The following is a 20812-nucleotide window of genomic DNA, read 5'->3' as shown; positions in this document are numbered from 1 at the left end:
CAAAAGGTTTGATACACCACCTGAAAACACGTCATCCAGTTCAGCATTCTCATTACAAGAAAACAGTGCCACTTTCAAAAAGTGCCTCAGGCTTAACACCATCTGTGGCCACAGTGTTTGAAAAGGTTAAAAAATATGCAAGTGACAGTCCCAAAGCTCATGCCATTACAGCTAAAATTATGGAATTTATTAGACGACCAGCCATTCTCTGTTGTGGAGGACATTGGATTCCGTAGGCTCATGCAACATATTAAACCGCGTTACTCACTACCAAGCAGACGCTACTTTGCAGATACCAGTCTACATGAATTGTTTAGCAGTGTTAGAAAACACGTTCAGGAGCTCATGACTACCGACATCATAGCAATCAGTTTTACTACCAACATTTGGAGTTCAGATGTCAGTCCAACGAGAATGCTCAGCCTGACAGCGCAGTGGATAGATGACAAATTTCATTTGCAAAACATCCTACTTAACGCACGTGAGTTTGTTGAATCACATAGTGCAGCAGCAATATCTGATGCTTTAAAAACCATGCTTGACACTTGGCACATTGAGAAGTCTAAAGTGCATTTGATTGTCTGAGATAATGCGCGGAACATGGCAAAGGCAATGGAGGACAGTGAACTTCAAAGCATACCGTGCATGGCACACATGCTACAATTGGCTGTGAATGAAGGATTGCTGAGACAGCACACCATATCTGATATCGTATCAAAAGGAAGAAATATTGTGGGTCACTTTAAGCATTCTCCGCTTGCTTATTACAGATTACAAGCTTTGCAGATGCAGTTTGGAATGGCACAGAAACGGCTGCAGCAAGATGTAGCCACTCCTTGGAACAGCACCTACTATATGCTACAAAGTCTTTTTGAACAAAAGCGTGTTTTAGCTGCATACAGTGCAGATTACGAGCTGCCAGCAACACTGAGTGCACATGAGTGGACGTTAGTTGAAAATAGTTTGTCTCTTCTATCTCCATTTGAGAAGTTAACAAAAGAAATAAGCTCAGCTAATGCTTCCATTGCTGAAGTTATCCCCTTGATTGCTGCACTGAAGCGTCTGCTTGGAAAAGAGGTAGAAACAGACCATGGCGTAAAAACGGCTAAAACCACTCTACTGAAGGCCGTTACCAAATGGTTTCGAGACACCGAGTCCAACCCTCTGTACTGCATTGCAACAGTTCTAAATCCTCGAATTAAAGAGCATTACTTTAATGTGGAGAAAAAGCAGCATGCACGGGAAATGATACTGGCACAAATGGAGGTGGTGGAAGCATCTAGTGAAGGAGTTTTGAGGTGTCGCACAGAGGAAAGTGAGAAACGGTCGCATACAAGTGAAGAGGTACACACTCCCTCCATATCTGATATGTTTGAAGAAATTTTACACGAATGCACCCCAATCCATAGCGGTGCCACAACAAGTGCAGATACCCAACAGTTGGACATTTATTTAGCTGAACAGCCTATTGCCAGAAGCAACAATCCCCTTGAGTAACTGGCACATCAACAAAGAACGTTTTCCCTTGCTTGCACAGATTGCACGTAGATATTTATCTGCCCCAAGCACCAGTACAAAGAGTAAGAGACTATCCAGTCTAGCATCTCATATTCTTGATGAGAAGAGAAACCGTCTCTCCTGTGAGAAAGCTGAACAGCTTTTGTTCTTAGAGCGAAATCTGCCACTTTTACTGAAATAGATTTAAAAATCCGTAGCATAGACCAAGTCATTTACCATGTTGAACATAGTAAATGAATTGGTATTGGACTGTGCTATTGGACAATTGGAACATACAACATAGTATGACTGACTACCTAGTATGTTCCAATTGTCTAGTTGTGCCATTTGTTGGTTGTTCATTGTAGTTCTACAGTTTTTTGCACATCAATTTAAGAGAGAACTCCAACTTTTGAACTACTGTACCATAGTTTTTTGCTGTTGGGCTAAACTATGTCTCTCCTTAAGCTGTCAGCCCACTGCATGTGCAAATGCAAAACTGTATGTTCTGTATCTGTGGCTGTCTACATACTACAGTACTATACCGCACTGTGTTCCGGGTATGGGAAGTGACTTCCATAAACACAGACTAGACTAGTCTACATTGCTTGCTGCGATTGGCTGAGCACCGCTGCTATAGACTAGTCTGTGTTCCACTTCCAGGATGTCCCCATACCCGGGGCCAGAACACAGTGCGGTCTACTGTATGACTAGTATGTATCTAACCCGCAGCTACATACATACACTTTATACGGCACATCCAGCCGCTGACACCTTAGGGAGAGAACTTGGGGAAAAAAACTACTAGTTCTCATTTAAGTTGAAAGAAAATAATAAAATAAAAATTTTATTATAGCATAGCAGATAGCACTGTACTATGTTATATTTACAGAAACTGTGAAACAGAATAACGGCCTTCTGCCATATTATTTCTGTTATGGTTAGTTGAGACGAGAGTTGTTCTTTAAAGTATTACTTACTTATACATAGTTTGTTCTGTTGTTGGGCCAAACTATGTCATTGTCTCTCCCTAAGCTGTCAGCCTGCTGCATGTGCAAAACTGTATGTTCTGCATCTGTGGCTGTCTATATACTACAGTACCACACTGTGTTTCGGGGAATGGGCGGTGACTTCCACAAACACAAACTAGTCTACATTGCTTGCTGTGATTGGCTGAGCACCGCTGCTGTAGACTAGTCTGTGTTCCAGGATGTCGCCGCCCATACCCGGGGCCGGAACATAGTGCGGTCTACTGTATGACTATGTATGTAACACGCAGCTACATACATACACTTATCGCACATCCAGCCGCTCACACCTTACGGAGAGAGAACTGAATTACTAGTTCTGATGTAAGTTGGAAATTAATAAAATATAAAAATGTCAGTCTTTGGCATTTTTATATTATTATTATATTAATATTAATTATATTTATATATTATTATTATATTATGCCTGTTTTATTTGGTATGGTGGTGCAATGTGCACTGACTGCAGTCTTATTTTATTTTATTTTTATCTTCTGTGTCCACTGTCTAATTTTATGTGGATTACTTTTTATTAAAGTACTTTTTGACATTACTGGATTGTAGTATTCTTTTCTTCATAAAATTAATGATTAAGTTGAATATAAATAATATAACGAATACGAATGTAACACAATTTTGTATATCCAATAATTTTTTTGTGTAATATATATAAAAAAAGCCTATTTCGGTTTCGGTGCTGTTTCGGTATCGGTTTTCGGGATCAAGGAAGATTTATTTTCAGTATTGGTTTTGGCACCAAAAAAAACATTCGGTGCATCACTACTTTAAAGTAAGTTGAAAAATAAAAGACTTACTAACTAGATCACCAGATGACAATAAAGGAAAAAAGCTTAACCACTTCAATACTGAACACTTTCACCCCCTTCCTGCCCAGGCCAGTTTTCAGCATTCAGTGCTGTTGCACTTTGAATGACAATTGCGTAGTCATGTAACACAGCACCCAAACTAAATTTTTATCATTTTTTTCACACAAACAGAGCTTTCTCTTGGTTGTATTTATTCACCACTGGGTTTTTTATTTTTTGCTTAATAAATGAAAAAAATACCAATAATTACAAAAAAATTGTTTTTCTTCGTTTCTCTTATAAAAATTTTAATAATCCTTCTTCATAAATTTGGGCCAAACTGTATTCTGTTACATTTCTTTGGTGAAAATAATACAAATCAGTGTTCATTATTTAGTCTGTAGCAAAGTTATAGAGTCCATAAGTATATATTTGAAAATTGATCAGTCCTGATGTGCTCACGGACTATATCCTTTCTTGAGGCCCTATTTGCAAAGCAGTCAGTCCAAGGTATTTAGTAAGAGGCATGGGGTTTTTTTTGCAATTGTAACTTTTTTTTGCATTTTTTTTTCTTTTATTTTTACATACTGTCACCAATGCAGTACAGTGTGATCATATAACTGATGTGGTGGTGATCAGGGACACTGACTGGTGACAGGATGCAAAAAAAATAAAATAAATAATATTCAATTTTCTTTTCCTTTTTTATTACATTGTTTCACAATTTTTAACACACTGTGACCAGCGCAGTACAGTGTTACCATGGGACAATTGTAGTACTCTGGGGAAGTGATCAGGATTTTTTTTAGCACATTATGATTGCTTATACCAGCGAATATTGCTGTAATCAGCAACCATTTTTACTGAATGAAATAGATTTATTCAGTGTGTATTGTTATGATTAACTGTGATTGGCCACAGCTAATCCCATTGTTCAGATGGGTTGTGATTGGCCCTGCCTGTACCATGTGATCACTGGGACCAATCACAGCTAGCAACACAATTGTACACCATGAATGGAAGCCATTCATGCATGTACAATTGTCACGTGATCTGCTGTGATTGGTCACAGTGATCACATGATACCGGCAGTGGCCAAGTACAGTGATCAGTCATTGGCTGTATCCGGTGGACACAGCCAGTGACAGATCATGCTGCAGGATGTCATATGACGTCCATCCGGAAAGACAAATGCCCCACCCGGCCTATAGACAAATGCCAGTTAAACGATTAAAGAAGAAACAAATGCAGCCACCGCTTCTAAGAATTGGTAAGCTGCAATTTAATACATTTTTGTTTTTGGGTTTAATATTGCTTTAATTCCACTCATACTGAAATTTCAGTCCCAAGTAAAAATATCTTGTAAAATTCTTTACCTGACAAGTCAATTTTCCCTTTCACTTTTTTTACTATGATGATCTCAGGGACAGTAGCAAAAGATGAAAGCAGAGAACCCTGTTGCAGAGATTACAAACAGGCTCTTTCACAGTTGTACAACTAGTAATGCAAATGACCAGCTAAAAGGTCTGTTTCTGCTTGCTTATACACTAGCACACACAGGCAAACTTAATTATCATTCAGACCTATTGTAATTAACTGGCTTCTGACTAAATCAGTAAATAAGAATGAACAAGCATTTCATCACAGTGCATTTTTACACTGAAGTTTATGAAGCTGGACAAAGACCAGATCCCTTTTCATGTAGCATAAGATATGTTGTGCTAGTTACAGCAGTTATTAACAGAAACTGCCGTGACATCATTTAAAGCTTGAGTAACCATTCCCTAAATATGCTTTGACTGCTGCAAGAGATGTTCTCCCAGAGATCTCCACACAGTGGCAAATTCACACAGTCCTTCTCTTAATTGGGAGCCATTCTCTTGGCGATGTAATGTGGGACTGCACAGCAACCCCGCAGCGATGTTCGGGCCCCGTTATGTGCTATGGTGACAGGGCAAGTGTAAACAGCACTCATACAAAGTGACAGCTCTATTCTTTTCTCTGTCAGGCCTCATGAAAAAAACTTGCCATTATTTACGCCACTCTCTCAGGAACAATCACAACTACTGCAGAAGAAATACAATGTGGGTACAGGTTTACAGAGAAGAAAACACCATACTATGCAGTTTCTTCCATATCATGCATACAATGCAAACCACCCAGATACAAAGTGCTAAATACTAATGGGCTGTGCAAGAAAAAAGTACCAATAGAACCAAAGTTAATTGCACGTTTAAAATATGCCACGTTTTAATATTTTTATTAGACACATGAAAACAAACATATAAAACGATATGATGTTCACTTTAAAAGTCAACCCCACCTCAATCCACAATCATAGTTTAACATGGTTGATGGCAAGTTCAATATGTTGATGACTTCTTATATTACCTGGGAACTGCAGTGGCAAGATATCAAAAAAGTAAATTCCAAGTTCTACTCAATTGCCCTGGCATTACAGAGCCAACTACTGGTATCATGTTCTCTTAAACCATTCTTCGTGATGCAGTACAAAAATGATACCAAGTAAACTATGGCCAGTACAAAGGGAAGCAAACACTAGCTATTGTTTGTAGAGTCACCAAGACCTATAACAGACTAGAAACGGATCCAGTTTTCTGATGTCCACCCACTATATCGGTTTTGTATAAACGTTAAATGCCAAGATTGAGCTTTCCAATGACTGTTCATTTTTTATCTTGTTGGTCCTTTGCACTGTGATTTAATTGCATGGTATGGTTATAGGTATAACTTCTACCCCCTGTGTCACCTGATGCTGTTTTTGGATTACCTGAACTTTTGCAGACTGGGATATGTATCCTTGTATGACTTTATGATATATAACAATTTTTGTAAAATTCTACTTTTCCTCTACTGTTGGTTTTGTTTTCTGTTAAAATTTCAATAAAAACTTTTGAAAGCAAAAGTTAAATGCCACTGAATTCCACAAAGATATTGTGCCTTGAACCGATAACAGAATTTTCCTAGTTTATTGGTAGAAAGGAAACAGAATTATAACAATTTAAAAAAAGCAAATTACATCACATACACATGTTATTAAGTGATGAAATCATGCTATAGAAGCAATAAACAGTTTACCAAAGCCAAGCATAACTGGGCACTGAAATACAATTATGTCAAATTTTTTTGTTGTCATAAAAAAATCATATTTATTTATAAAACCTTCAGTGTAAAATGGACAATCGATCAACAACATAGCTTACAGCTGCAATAGAAATACTAGCAACAATGAAATGAATGCAAACCTTGATGTCCACAAAATGTGTTCCAAAAGAAACATGTAAATCACAATGTACTTAATTTGGCATATGCCAATCCTCTACTTATAAAGCATGACATATATAAATGTGAGAGAGGCCTACTACTACTTATTACTACTATGGGAATACCAAGGGAAGTTCAAATTTGATAAAAATAAGAAATAGTGGAATAAGTTAAATTTGACCAGATGTTTGCTGTTTCACACCAAATGCCTTTAGGCAATATAGGCAATATAGCTGCGTACAAATCATAAAATGACTGAGCAATAAATGTACTGTACTAATAAAGCATAGGGACCAGGGAGTGCCACCAACACTCTATTCTAATGAAGGAGTTCTTACAAATGATATTGAACCTGTACCATTTTTTTTTTGTAAAAATACAGCAAAGCAAGAAAGACACTATTACCGAGCAATGTAATAAAAAGCTACGTAAATATATCAGCCTATTTATAAAGCAGCACTGGGCAATTTTCCTAAGTCAGTGTCCTCACATTCCACATGAAAATTCTACATAAATATATTTTCCAGGATATATTTTACAATGTACAGCTCAAAGACTTGGAAAGTTCAAAAGTACTCTTAGAAAGTATTAATTTATTGAAGTAGTAGAGGTAGTCAGTCAGTAAGTCAGTCAATAAGTGAATTCAAACATGCTTGGGACAAACTATACTCAGGCAAAGAAAAAAAGTAGAATTTTTATATATTTAAATATATATATAAATATATATAAAATGAGGCCCACTACTTGATGGAGTACTTGGTCCTTTTTTCTGACGTCACTCTTCTATTCTTTTGTCTATGAATTTTTGCCACCCTAAACCTGATAAAATCTGTTTCTTTAACAGATCATTCTAAATAGACATTTATGTACACATTCATTTACTTTGCAACAAAATCAAAGTTAGAAATGTTACTTTAGAAGCCATGCTAAATGTATACACTTAATGCAATAAAGCTACTGTTTGCCCCATTTTATGATTTTCTATTTTTTTGGTACAAATGCTCTCCTATGCAAGTTGTCTCCTAAAATGACAATGCTGAAATTATAATCAGCTCTGATGTACTGGATATAGTATTTGCTGAACTGTAACAACATCTTGTACACAGAAACAAATGAGATTTCAGTTGCCCAGTACATGAGGTCGCATGACAGGTAAGAATGTACTAATTCCTACAGTCAAGGCCCTGTTATCCTTCTAATACATTCAGAAATCAGCCCATTTGTAGGATTGTAAAGAGAAGATGACATTTTTGACATATTGAAAAAGCACAAGCACATTAAGATCACATACTGGAAAGACATTCTGTATTTGGATTCTGCTGGCATGGGAAAAGGCTTTATATCAAAACTAATATTTTATAAAATAAAATCAGTCAGCACTATCTACTAAAAATCAAATCAGTTGTGTGCAATAAGGGTAGATATACACACACCAATACAGATAACCAACTAATATTTTATACACCCATAATATAGACAGATATGGATGTTTTGTGATGTTTATGAATTTCTCTCTAAATCATATTACATACATGCTGCTGTGTAGGTAGGTTCCTAGGTTTCTGTCTACATTGGCCCTAGTATGTGAGATAGGGACCATAGATTGTAAGCTCCTTGAGGACAGGCTGTAGTGGGAATGTACAGTATATGAAAACTGCTGCCTAAATTGTCTGCACTGTATTAATAGATAATAATTTTATTTTAGATTTTTGACAGTGCATCTGCAATTAACAAGTTAAAATTATGAATTCTAAAAATGGGGGAAAAAACACAATTTAAGAATATTACTCTGCATTAATAGTGTACCGTTTATTCTGAAATCATGTTTTTTTTATGATAGAAAAAATGTATGTGCAAAAATCACACACTTTGAAAGCACATAACTAGGTAACTGTCAGCACAAAGCTGATGTGCTCAAAACACCACAGGCATGGACATCTTAATTAAACAAAGAGGAAAAAATAATCTTTCTTGTGAAAATACTGTAATACCTTGTTAATGCTCTTTAGACCAAAATCTTAGTTAGTAGGTGGGCTCTGTAATACTTGGGTTACGTGTCCTCTGGTCAATGAAATTGGCCCTAGTATGTATATGTATGAATGTGAGTTAAGCCCCATACACACGATCAGAAAATCGTATGAAAAATACCGCTTTCTAAGCGATCATCAGATAATCGGATCGTTAGTACAGAGCTTTCAAGAGCCGATCAAGACAGTTCATCCGATATTATCCGATCGGACAAGCAAGAAAAAAAATTTCATACAATGCCAGATCGTACAGTTTTTCATTTAATCGGTACAGATGTCGTTTGAAAATGCAATTACAAATACACTACAACACATTACATCACTTCCGAATTTTTATTCTGTCGTATGAGACTTTTCGTGACTTTAGTAAACTCTTCAGGTTCGATCTGAGACTAGCATGCATAAAAAAAAAACAAAAAAAACGACGATCATTAGTCTGATAATCTCATCGTGTGTACCAGGCTTTAGGGACCTTAGATTGTAAGCTCCTTGAGGGCAGGGACTGATGTGAATGTACAATGTACATGTAAAGTGCTGCGTAAATTGACAGCGCTATATAAGTAGCTGTAATAACATAAATAAATCAAAAAATCATGGGACTTACCTGTAATCCTGGTTTGTAGGGTGGGTATGTTCCGTTGTCCTGATAATTCCAGACATCATTCCTGAGATGTCACTGTCTATCATCTCCTTCAATGGGGACATAAAAAAAGATGGTTAGATATAAAATCATGTTATGAGAGATAGATAGATAGATAGATAGATAGATAGATAGATAGATAGATAGATAGATAGATAGATAGATAGATAGATAGATAGATCATAAGTAGATTATCTATAGATAGATAGATAGATAGATAGATAGATAGATAGATAGATAGATAGATAGATAGATAGATAGATAGATAGACATAAGTAGATGATAGATAGATAGATAGATAGATAGATAGATAGATAGATAGATAGATAGATAGATAGATAGATAGATAGATAGATAGATCAGACATAAGTAGATGATCTATAGATGGATGGATGTTATCACAATATGACATATAAGCAGTGGTATGGCTATTCCCATGTTGCATAGAACACTGCAGTGTTTTTTTTTATCCTATGGAGGTGATATATGAATACCTAAGACTGGTAAGGCAGGTTGCTGTGTCGTTGGGTGAGGGAGGCAGAGGATGTGCAGCTGCTGATCAGCTCCCTGGGCACTGCTCTCTTCTTTGTAATGAGATGTCTCTCTGCTCCCAAACCGTTTTTAAATTTCCCTCTCAGGAGCTGTCCAGCTCGGCGCATGCGCACTGCTCCCCCCTTGGGTCACTAGCAGGGCAGTGCTGTCTTCATGTTCTCCTTGCTGTGGCCGGTCCCTAGCACGGAGCTCCCGGGCTGCTCGTGTTATTAGTGTCCCAGTGTCAGGGGCTTGGTCCCAGGGGACGCCGTGTCGTAGAAGTACACGGAGACGCTTGTATTTCAATGTCTGTACTTTATTCACGGCTAATTGCTGAGACACGGCACTTTGTGAAGTATAAAAACAAAACTCACACGGGCGGGCGTGAGAATTGGGCCACCTGCTGCTGTTCACTGCCTTGGAGCAAAGCTTCTTCTCCGGGGTGTCATAGAGGCCGAGCTGCTTGTCCCCTGTGCGCCCTGCTGCTCCTCTCACTGGGGTGAAGGGGATACATTGGCTTCCCTGGAGAAGAACACCCCTCGCTGAGCTGTAGTTGGCCGGTGTAATGTCCAGGCGGGCCGGTGTAATGTCCAGGCGGGCCGGTGAGGAGCTCCGTGCTGGTGTGAGCCCGAGTCCTGCTCAGTCCTCACTGTTTCCTCAGCAGCTGTGAGCAGCCGTTGGCCAGCCAGGGAGCCCGCCCGACCCGCGCTGTCCATGCCCGCCGCTCTACCCGCGTTCTAGCCCGGGAAAAGGCTGCTCAGATGGCGGCAGCACCAGGGAATAGAGAAAGGGAGGGACAGCAGGCGCCTCACACACATTACACACTCACAGAGAAAACAAAGTGCTATTGTGTGTGTGTACGGTGATCTCTGCTCATTACTGGAAAGGTAGAGCTGTGTGCAGGTGACAGGAGGACGGGGAAGGCTTTGTTCCTTGGATGTGACCTGAGTTCAGTCAGCTGGATGGTTCCTCACCTCAGTCTGTGTTCACATTTCTTCAAGGCATAGTCCACCTTTTATAACAGTGTAACCCCCATATCAAGGCCCCCTTACATTTGTGTCATGTAAGCTAGTGCGTTTCCACAGCGAACAGAAAAAGCGCATTCTTTTTACAGCTAGGTTCACAGGCCGTGCCTTTACAGAGATGCATTACAGTCCATATAACACTATTTCCTGAGTCCCATTCACATTTAGCCCGGGCTCACACATATGCGATTCGGGAACCAGCGCCATTCCTGTACGGGTTCCCACATCGCATGTTTCTTGCAGGCACTGCCCTATACGAACCGCTGCGGGGGTCTATACAAAGTTGAAGAGGAGCTCAAGAGCCCCCCCGAAAAATACTGAAGCTTCTGGCTTTTATATTAGGACACTTACCTGTCCTGGAATCCAGGTGTCGGCACCCCAGCCGGTGTTTCCATCGGCTCTTGGGGTGCTGCCGCCGCCATTGCCTATAAGGGAAACCAGCAGCAGTAAAGCCTTGCGGCATCACAACCGGTTCGCTACTGTGCCAGGGTTGCCAACCGCCAGAAAATTTACTGACAGTGTGTAAAAATCTGTGATTTTTTTACAACTGCCAGTAAATATTGGGGGCTGATAATTTCATACTGTGTTGACTGTTTAATGCCACGTACACACGACCGGTTTTTCCGTCAGAATAAACTCTGACGGTTTTTTCGACGGAGTTCCGCTGAAATGGACTTGCCTACACACGATCACACCAAAGTCCAATCGTTTAGAACGCGATGACGTAGACCGGACTAGAAAAAGGAAGTTCAATAGCCAGTAGCCAATAGCTGCCCTTGCGTGGTTTTTGGTCCGTCGGAACAGCATACAGACGAGCGGTTTTCGAGATAGGAACTGATTCCGTCGTAAAGATTTGAAATGTTTTCTATTTCTAGGTCCGTCAGAATTTTCGAAAGTGAAAGTCCAATGAAGCCCACACCTGATCGGAATGTCCGATGGAATGACTCCGTCTGACCTTTTCTGCCAGAAACTCCGGTCGTGTGTACACGGCATAAGAGTAAATCAAGAAAATTACTTTGTTATAGGTATTGTCAGTGTTTCCATATCATATTTATACTGTTCAAATATTCACTGGGTTAGTTTTCAATAGGAGTTCTGTAATTTCTCAGGTTGCCAGTAAAAAATGTGCTCCGCCAGTAAAATGTCCATGTTTTGTCAGTAAAAAATGCTGCGGGAGGTTAGCAACCCTGTACTGTGCATGCGCGAGGCACGCTGCGCCTTGTGAATGGCCCAGCGGGGGGGGGGTCAAACTTTTGGGGGACCTCACTGCAGCCAGGTCTCCCGGAAAGTGGGGATAGGTACCTGTCAAAAACAGATACCTATTCCCCCCCAAAAGGTGCCAAATATGGCACCGAAGGGGGGGGAAGGAAGCAGATAAGCAGAGCTTCCACTTTTGGGTGGAACTCCACTTAAGCCCTGGTTCACATTGGAGAGATTTGGCATGCGATTTGACATGTCAAATTGCATGCCAAATCGACGGTCTGAATCGGTGCAATGCCGCATTGATTCCCAAAAGTAGTTTCTGTACTACTTTTAACGACTTTGGGTGCGATTTCCATAGACATCTGTGCAGCAACCCGCACAGGTCTCACTGAAATCGCTCCCGAAGTCGGGACTGACATGGGAATGAGCTGAACTCGCACGGTTTCATTCCTGCTGTCAGTGTGAACCTACATTTGATGACACCCCCAGATCGGATCGCAGTGTGAACTGTCAACTGGTACAGAAATCGGATTCCAGTACGGGACAAAAAAAGAGTCCTGCAGCATTTTGGTGCGAATACGATACAAGTTCAGCCATACAGCTATATGGCTGATTTTGCATCGCACAGTCATCACCTGTGATCTGTACAGCAATGTGGTGAAAATCACATGCAATGTCTGTGTTCACACCAGGGGTTTTTTTTTTAAAACATGGAGAGATTTTTTTTACACAGCACAGTGGGTTTTTGGCTCCATAGACATCAATAGCATCAAAAATACATGAATATGCCACACCCATATTTTGCACACGCCGCATTTTATTTTGTCGGTCTCCAAACTTTCTAAACAAAGGGCCAGTTTACTGACTTTCAAACTTTAGAGGGGCCGCACTGTGGCCAGTGGGAGAAGAAAATGGCCTGGCATCAGTGGGAGTAAACAATGCTCCATGATTTGTATTAGGGTGAGGAATAGTGTTCCATCATTGGTGGAAGTGGGAGGAATAGTGCCCCATCATTGGCTTCAATGGGAGGAATAGTGCCCATCATTGATGTCAATGGGAGGAATAGTGCCTCATCATGGGTATCAATGGGAGAATTAATGCCCCATCATTGGGAGGATTAGTGCCCCATCATTGGTGTTAGTGGGAGGAATAGTGCCCCATCATTGGTATCAATGGGAGGAATAGTGCCGCATCTTTGGTATCAATGGGAGGGTAAGTGCCCCATCATTGGTGTTAGTGGGAGGAATAGTGCCCCATTGTTGGTGTCAGTGGCAGAAACTATGTCAGGAACAATGGGGGGGGGGGGGGGGGGAATAATGCCCCAAGGGCTAGGTAAAAGCAAGCAAAGGGCCACAGTTTGAAGACCCCTGATTTAGATCCCAGCTCCAGGTCTGTAGACTGGTAGGACCTTCTGTTATGGGGCTGGAGGAGGTAATCAATTCACTACAAGTGCTATTGCATTCACCTCTGAGATCTACAAGTTCCTCTGCTGTGGTGGCTCATGGGATTTGTAGTGTTTCCATTAACAGATCTCTGTGAATGGATGACACAGGATGTTCCAGGGAGAAACACACCACAATTCAGGTAAGTGGGGGGAATTGGGGTGTAACATGAAGGCACAGTCTACCTTTGGTCACAAAAGTTAACTAGGCATTTGAACGCGGCCGTACCCTATACAATTTGATTGTACAATCTCCTTTAGATGTATGAAAAGTAAAAAAATAGAAGGATGCACCCAATCTTTTAAATCAGGCATGTCCTTGCACTACATAGTTGATGGTAGATCTAAAGGAGATTGTACAAACAGATTGTATAGTGTATGGTGAGCTATAGAGAAATTTGAATCTCAAGAAAATTCACTCCAACTAAAAAAGTGTATGTCCAGCCAAAACTTTTTTGTTTAGTTTTGGATGGAGTGGGGAGGGACTAGATTACTGCTATCTGGGGTTTTGTTAAGACATCTCCCTTTACTTGCTGTCCGGTGACAGCACTTTCACCACACAGGAATCTGAGATTTCAACTTAGAGGAACAATACAGTATATAGGGTGATACTATATAGCTTATAGGGTGATAAGAAAGTGACCTGCACTGCAAACCAATAGTGCGCGTTTTGCTTTTTTTATTCTACCTAAACACACTGACACTGATCCTAAATTTATATATATATATATATATATATATATATATATATATATATATATTGTTTAAAACTTACACTGACCTAGATCAAACTCTGATCTACCTATTTTATTTTTATTTTTTATCATTATTTTTTTACACACATACATTTTTTTTTTTTACATTTCCCCTCTAGCAGGAGAAAAAGATACAATGTATCCTTTTCTACATTTAATAGGAGGGAAAAAACCCACAGAGGCAGGTTGCACAGTTACTGATCACTGTGATAGCCTCTGATTGGTTCCGAGCGTTAGTACAAAACCCGGGGCTCTTGGGGCTCTGGCGCTGTAGCACAAACACAGATACGCATATATGCAGCCTCACGGATAAAGACCCACTCCTGTGAAGCCGCATATATGTGTACAGGCAGCAAGGGGTTAATAGGGTCTCTAGTGATCTAAGTCTCATAAAAAAAAAAAAAACTATGTATGCTGCTTTGAGAAAGCTATGGTGCAAGGATACAAGTGGCTGTCCACACCAACTCATATTTTTCTAAACTTTTGTGACCCTGACAGCTCGAGGTATGATAACTCATAATGATGTCTTGCTATGGCCAGTCCACCCGTGTCTTTCATAGAACCTGGGGGTGAGAGCAGAAGACTTCCACAGGAAGACCCCTCCGGTATTCTGATCCTGTTCGATTATATATTCAAATGTTTCACTTTATTTGTTGGACACTGTCTGGCTCTTTTGTGAATGGAGCAGTGGACAATTTGAAGCATGTCAGCGACATATACCTGATGAAGTAGCATGCATGCTCCGAACGCGAGTTCGACTATGCCTCCCGTTCATCACCGCTGACGTGCTTGTTGTGTGACTGTCTTCAGCCTCGAGAACCACCGGAGCCGCCGGGAACTGCTGATCACCACCGCTGCCCAGCTGGACTACAGGAGCCCAAGCTACTTATGCCATGCACATTATATCTCTTCAAAGTGTGAGTTGATTTTACTTTTATTAAACATTGAGTTTTAACTGACATACTGCACTCAGAGTGGCACCACTCCTCTCTCTCTCACTCGTATGGGACATCCTACCACAAATGCAATAGATAGACTGTTGGTTTTTGAATACAATGCCAACATATGGATTTCACATTACATGTGTTGCAACTATCCTTAAGGCTACTTTCACACTGGGGCGGGGGTCGTTAGCAGTAAAGCGCCGCTAATTTTAGTGGCACTTTACCGCTGCTATAGCGGCACTTTTCGCCCGCTAGTGGGTCACTTTTAACCCCCGCTAGCAGCCGAATAAAGGGTTGAAAGCGCCCGCAAAGCGCCACTGCCGAAGCACTTTGCAGGCGGTGCCCATTGATTTAAATGGGCAGGGGTGGTGGAGGAGCAGTGTATACACCGCTCCACCACCGCAGGAAAGATGCTGCTTGCAGGACTTTTTCTAACGTCCTGCAAGCACAACACCCCAGTGTAAAAGCACTCGGGCTCTCACACTGGGGCTGCAGGGAAGACATTTTTCAGGCGCTTTACAGGCGCTATTTTTAGCCCAAAAGCACCTGAAAAATGCCCCAGTGTGAAAGGGGTCTAAGATAAGAAGAGCAACCATGTAGGCTTAGTTACCGGATTCCAGCTTTGGTTTTTTACAAAGATCTGGAAGTAAACCTGGCAGTTACTTAAAAACAACCATATTCTGCTACAAATGTTCAGATTTAAACTGTATTTTTTCTAGTTTTGGAAGGATTAGAACCCCTGTCAGGTTTTACTGTTATTTAGGGCTCAATTCAATAGATTTCCCCTCAATTTCTGCACTGGTGACACTGTTTTACCAAACAAGTAGTAAGACAAATTCTCCAAAAGCAACACAGACAAAAGTAAAAATCCTTTTTTAAGATAATGCTAGAACCATTGTCAGCTTTTTATTGTCTGTTTCCCTGTTTGCAGATTTTCCCTCACTTTCTGTCTGGTTAAAGAGGTGCCACCAAGACAGGAAGTAAGAAAAAATCTCATAAACAGAGCCCTGGATAGCAGTGAAACCTGACAAAGGTTCTAACATCTCCCCACTCCATTCCAAACTAGAAAAGAATTTGGCTATAGATATACTTTAACCTCTTCACGCTCTTCACGCTGCCACCTGATCTTTTAAGTGGGTTTTAATGCCCGGGAGGTGACATCTGTGAATAGCTTTCACAGCGGTGTGGGTCTTTTCTTGAAGGTACTTTGGAGAGCAGCAGTCATTTGTTCAGCTTGGACTCTGGGATATTCGTAATAGAACAGCAGTGGAGCCTATCTTGTTTGGTATTATAAGACGAAAACACTCTATATACCACCTCTATACCCTAAACAAAAGCTTCTTAGTGCCCTCTGTTCATATATCTGGACTTAATATCCTGAGATGTTAACCCTTATGTTATAGACCAAATCCGTGGCCCCCTGGTGGGGCTCCTTTCTGGCTTATGTTTCCATTCGCAGGCACCACTGGGTGCTCTTATCGCGTCTGACTGCTCTGGGAGAAATGTGAAATGCCTTTTGTGGCCCTCCTAAATGAAATGTGTACTCGCTCAACTCTATTGTATTATCCCCCTCCAAGCCTCCTGAAGAAGCCAACAAGGCAAAACATGTAGGGTTGTGTTTTTCCTCCCCTTATGTAATCCAATGCTTGGTGCTTATGATTGCGTGTGATCTCATTCTCTATATTGAGTGTCAGTTACACTATTTCTTTGGAGGAATCACTATCTTGGGGGGGGGGGGTGCAGAAGCTGTCTGGTAAAGCCCCCCCCTACTGATCATTGCATATGTGCATTACGCACCTGGTAAGAGGTTAATTTCCTGATCAGCAGTGGGACACTGTAGCTTTTGACACTGTTGGGTCATTTGTTCAGCTTGGACTCTGGGATATTCGTAATAGAACAGCAGTGGAGCCTATCTTGTTTGGTATTATAAGACGAAAACACTCTATATACCACCTCTATACCCTAAACAAAAGCTTCTTAGTGCCCTCTGTTCATATATCTGGACTTAATATCCTGAGATGTTAACCCTTATGTTATAGACCAAATCCGTGGCCCCCTGGTGGGGCTCCTTTCTGGCTTATGTTTCCATTCGCAGGCACCACTGGGTGCTCTTATCGCGTCTGACTGCTCTGGGAGAAATGTGAAATGCCTTTTGTGGCCCTCCTAAATGAAATGTGTACTCGCTCAACTCTATTGTATTATCCCCCTCCAAGCCTCCTGAAGAAGCCAACAAGGCAAAACATGTAGGGTTGTGTTTTTCCTCCCCTTATGTAATCCAATGCTTGGTGCTTATGATTGCGTGTGATCTCATTCTCTATATTGAGTGTCAGTTACACTATTTCTTTGGAGGAATCACTATCTTGGGGGGGGAGGGGTGTGCAGAAGCTGTCTGGTAAAGCCCCCCCTACTGATCATTGCATATGTGCATTACGCACCTGGTAAGAGGTTAATTTCCTGATCAGCAGTGGGACACTGTAGCTTTTGACACTGTTGGGTTATTTTTTTTATATATCATTTTTCTGTTAGCTATACATTTCTTCTATATGTTTTTTTAGACCTTATGGTTTTTGGCAATTGTATAAGTCATAAAGTATGCTTTTACCTTTGGGAGGAGTAGAACTCTTTTTAAATTTTTCCATTGTTTTTGTATTGCTCTACATATATTTGTGTCCGAGCCCTCTCTCTTTTAGCCCGTTTCAAGTTTTCATTTCTGACTATGATCCTACTTTGTTGATTTTTCCCTCACTTACTGTCTTTGTAACACCAAGCAAGAAATGAGGCAGTACAGAGAGCAATACAATATCAGTTAACTAAATTTGTCAAATAATAAACTAAATTTGTCAATAAATAATTAGAAGTAGTAGAAATTTGTAGTCCCAGTGAATGGAGACTAGTCGAATACTTGGATTTTGCTAGAATCAAAGAAAGTTAGTGTATTGTATATTTTGTATCACAGACCTTAATTTCTATTATATTTTAAATGTTTTGGGATTAAAGAAATGAGTGTATTCCAGTTGTATTCTCAGGTGCTACAAAATAACCCTTTCAAGTATTCATTGCATTGGCACTTCCATTTATTCCCCACTGCCCTATAAAATAATGATAAAAAAAACAATAACAAAAAAAATCAGAAAAGATTCTGAATAACTGATAACACTATTTGCATTGGCAGCAGCAGTTCTGTATGCAGGAATATCTGGTTTGCATCTCCCTGACATTTTCTTGTCAAAGCGGGAGACTCATTCATTGTTGTCTGTGTTATACCTACTATTGATAGTTTGGGGGTTTTTTTTGTCAAGGGTTGGAAATCTTAAAGTGGTTGTGAAGTCAAGACATTTTTTTTTACTATACTGTAATTCATTCCCTGCATTAAGGTAAAAAATGTCCCAGTAGCAGTATAGCCCCCTCACAACTCTAAACACTTACCTGAGTCCTCACTTGATCCATTAGGCTCCATTCACACTTGTATGACTCCAAAGTTGTGCTAACTTTGAAGTGCAACTTTGATGCAACTTTGACTCAACTTTGGATGGGTGGAACTTGGATACCACTTTGGTTTTGACCAGTAATAATGGACAGCTGTTGCATTGTATAACATTCAGGTATGACTTTAGTGTATTTTTGAGGGTTAACATTGAAGTCTATGGCCCTCAAGTTGCATGAAAGTCTGACCAAAGTAGTACATGAACTACTCTGAAGTTGCTGCAAGTTTAAGTTCAAGTTCAAGTTGCTGCAACTTCAAGTTATGAATGGTTATCATTGGAAAACACTGGGAGTGACTTGCCATGCGACTTTGATGTCCAAAGTTGCATAACAAGTCGCACAAGTGTGAATGGAGCCAAACATCAGTCATATTTGTTTGTAAATGTTAAAAAATCACTGTTATACAACTTTTTTTTATTATTAAGACTCTGTTTTATTACCTTTTTTAAAAATACTTTGAATCACTGTCCTAGAACATGCATGCAAATGACCTCTGAGTTGTATTTCTTTACTTGTATTGAAGGCATAAGGTCAGTTTATTATTTAATCCTTGCCCAAATTCAAGTTTCAGCTGGTGCCCTGACTGCTGCCCCAGGTTTCCTGTTTCAGGATGGCTCTTTTCTCTTGCAGCATCCTTTGGATCTACCCTTGCATGCAGGGACTAGAGCCCTCTCTTATTACACTGTGTGCATTAATAGAAATACAGATCTCCATAGCCTAGGATGGCAAGGCCATCCTCTGCTCATCCTCTACTCATCCCCTTCTCCCTTCTTCTTCCATTCTCTAAGCTAACAGACAGACTGGAGACTGCACTGTCCACTGTTAATTCCTGCGAGGACAGAAGTTCAAGGAAGCAGCACTGAGAGCACAGAAGCCAATAGCATTGAACATTGTACACTGAAAGTGCTTGGGTAAGAATTTTAACAAACAGTTTACTGAGAATTTGTTACTCTTATTGTGCTCAATGTGTTAAACTAAAAAAAAAATATACTACTTTAACCACTTGCCGTCCGCCGCATGCCGATTTACGTTGGCACAATGGCAGTGGTGGGCAAATGGGAGTACAGGTACATCCCCTTTAATTTGTGGGCTAGTGTGTGCGCGTGCCCGCCGCGTACTGCGTGACCATGCACGCATGTACTGCGTGACCATGCACGCGTGTACCGTGGACTTGATGTCCGCCAGTGTACCGCAATCATGTCACGGAGCGGCAGAACAGGGAGATGCCTATGTAAACAAGGCATTTCCCTGTTCTGCCTAGCAACAGGACAGAGATCTACTGCTCGCTGTCATCGGGAGCAGTGATCTCTGTCATGTTGTAGTGAGCCCACAACCCCCACAGTTAGAATCACTCCCTAGGACACACTTAACCACTTGATCGCCCCCTAGTGTTTAACCCCTTCCCTGCCAGTGTCATTTACACAGTTATCAGTGAATTTTTATAGCACTGATCGCTGTATAAATGACAATGGTCCCAAAATAGTGTCAAAAGTGTCCGATGTGTCCGCCGCAATGTCGCAGTCATGATAAAAAGATCTCCGCTATTACTAAAAAAAAAAAATAATAATAATAAAAATGGCATCTATCCCCTATTTTGTAGACGCTATAACTTTTGCGCAAACAAATCAATATACAATCAATATACGCTTATTGCGATTTTTTTTTTTACCAAAAATATGTAGAAGAATACATATCGGCCTAAACAGAAAAAATGTGTTTTTCTAATATATTTTTGGGGATATTTATTATAGCAGAAGTAAAAAATATTGCTTTTTTTTCAAAATTGTCGTTCTTTTTTTGTTTATAGCGCAAAAAATAAAAAACGCAGAGGTGATCAAATACCACCAAAAGAAAGCTCTATTTGTGGGGAAAAAAAAGACGTCAACTTTGTTTTGGTGTAACTTCACACGACTGCGCAATTGTCAGTTAAAGCTACGCAGTGCCGAATCGCAAGAAGTGCTCTGGTCAGGAAGAGGGTAAATCATTCCAGGGCTGAAGTGGTTAATACTGCAAAAATATATGTTCCCTGAAAATGCAATATACTTTCCCTTTAAGAATTTGTAGTCTAGTGTTGTAGTATCCATTACAGCCTGAGTTTAAATGGCTCACATAATTTTAGATATTACAAAAGGAGATACTTCTTTGTT

General features: G+C 40.4%; 1 protein-coding gene across 2 annotated transcripts in view; it reads right to left on the bottom strand.

Moving 5' to 3' along the window:
- The window catches only part of FOXN4 (forkhead box N4), a 50507-nt gene extending 39909 nt beyond the window's left edge, over nt 1–10598 (bottom strand). The window contains exons 1-2 of one of the 2 annotated variants that reach the window (XM_073629807.1): nt 9778–10598; nt 9248–9333 (exon numbers count right to left, since the gene is read on the bottom strand). In XM_073629807.1, coding sequence (XP_073485908.1) covers nt 9248–9330 — 83 coding nt within the window. In that variant the 5' untranslated portion in view covers nt 9331–9333; nt 9778–10598. The remainder of the gene's footprint in view (nt 1–9247; nt 9334–9777) is intronic. The other variant, XM_073629817.1, reaches the window with a different exon arrangement.
- Between the last annotated feature and the right edge of the window lie 10214 nt (nt 10599–20812).

This window comes from Aquarana catesbeiana, linkage group LG01, assembly GCF_042186555.1.
Source record: "Aquarana catesbeiana isolate 2022-GZ linkage group LG01, ASM4218655v1, whole genome shotgun sequence".
NCBI lineage: Eukaryota > Metazoa > Chordata > Amphibia > Anura > Ranidae > Aquarana > Aquarana catesbeiana.
Note: the sequence above shows the minus strand (reverse complement) of the source record. Positions and strands in the feature narration are given on the sequence as shown.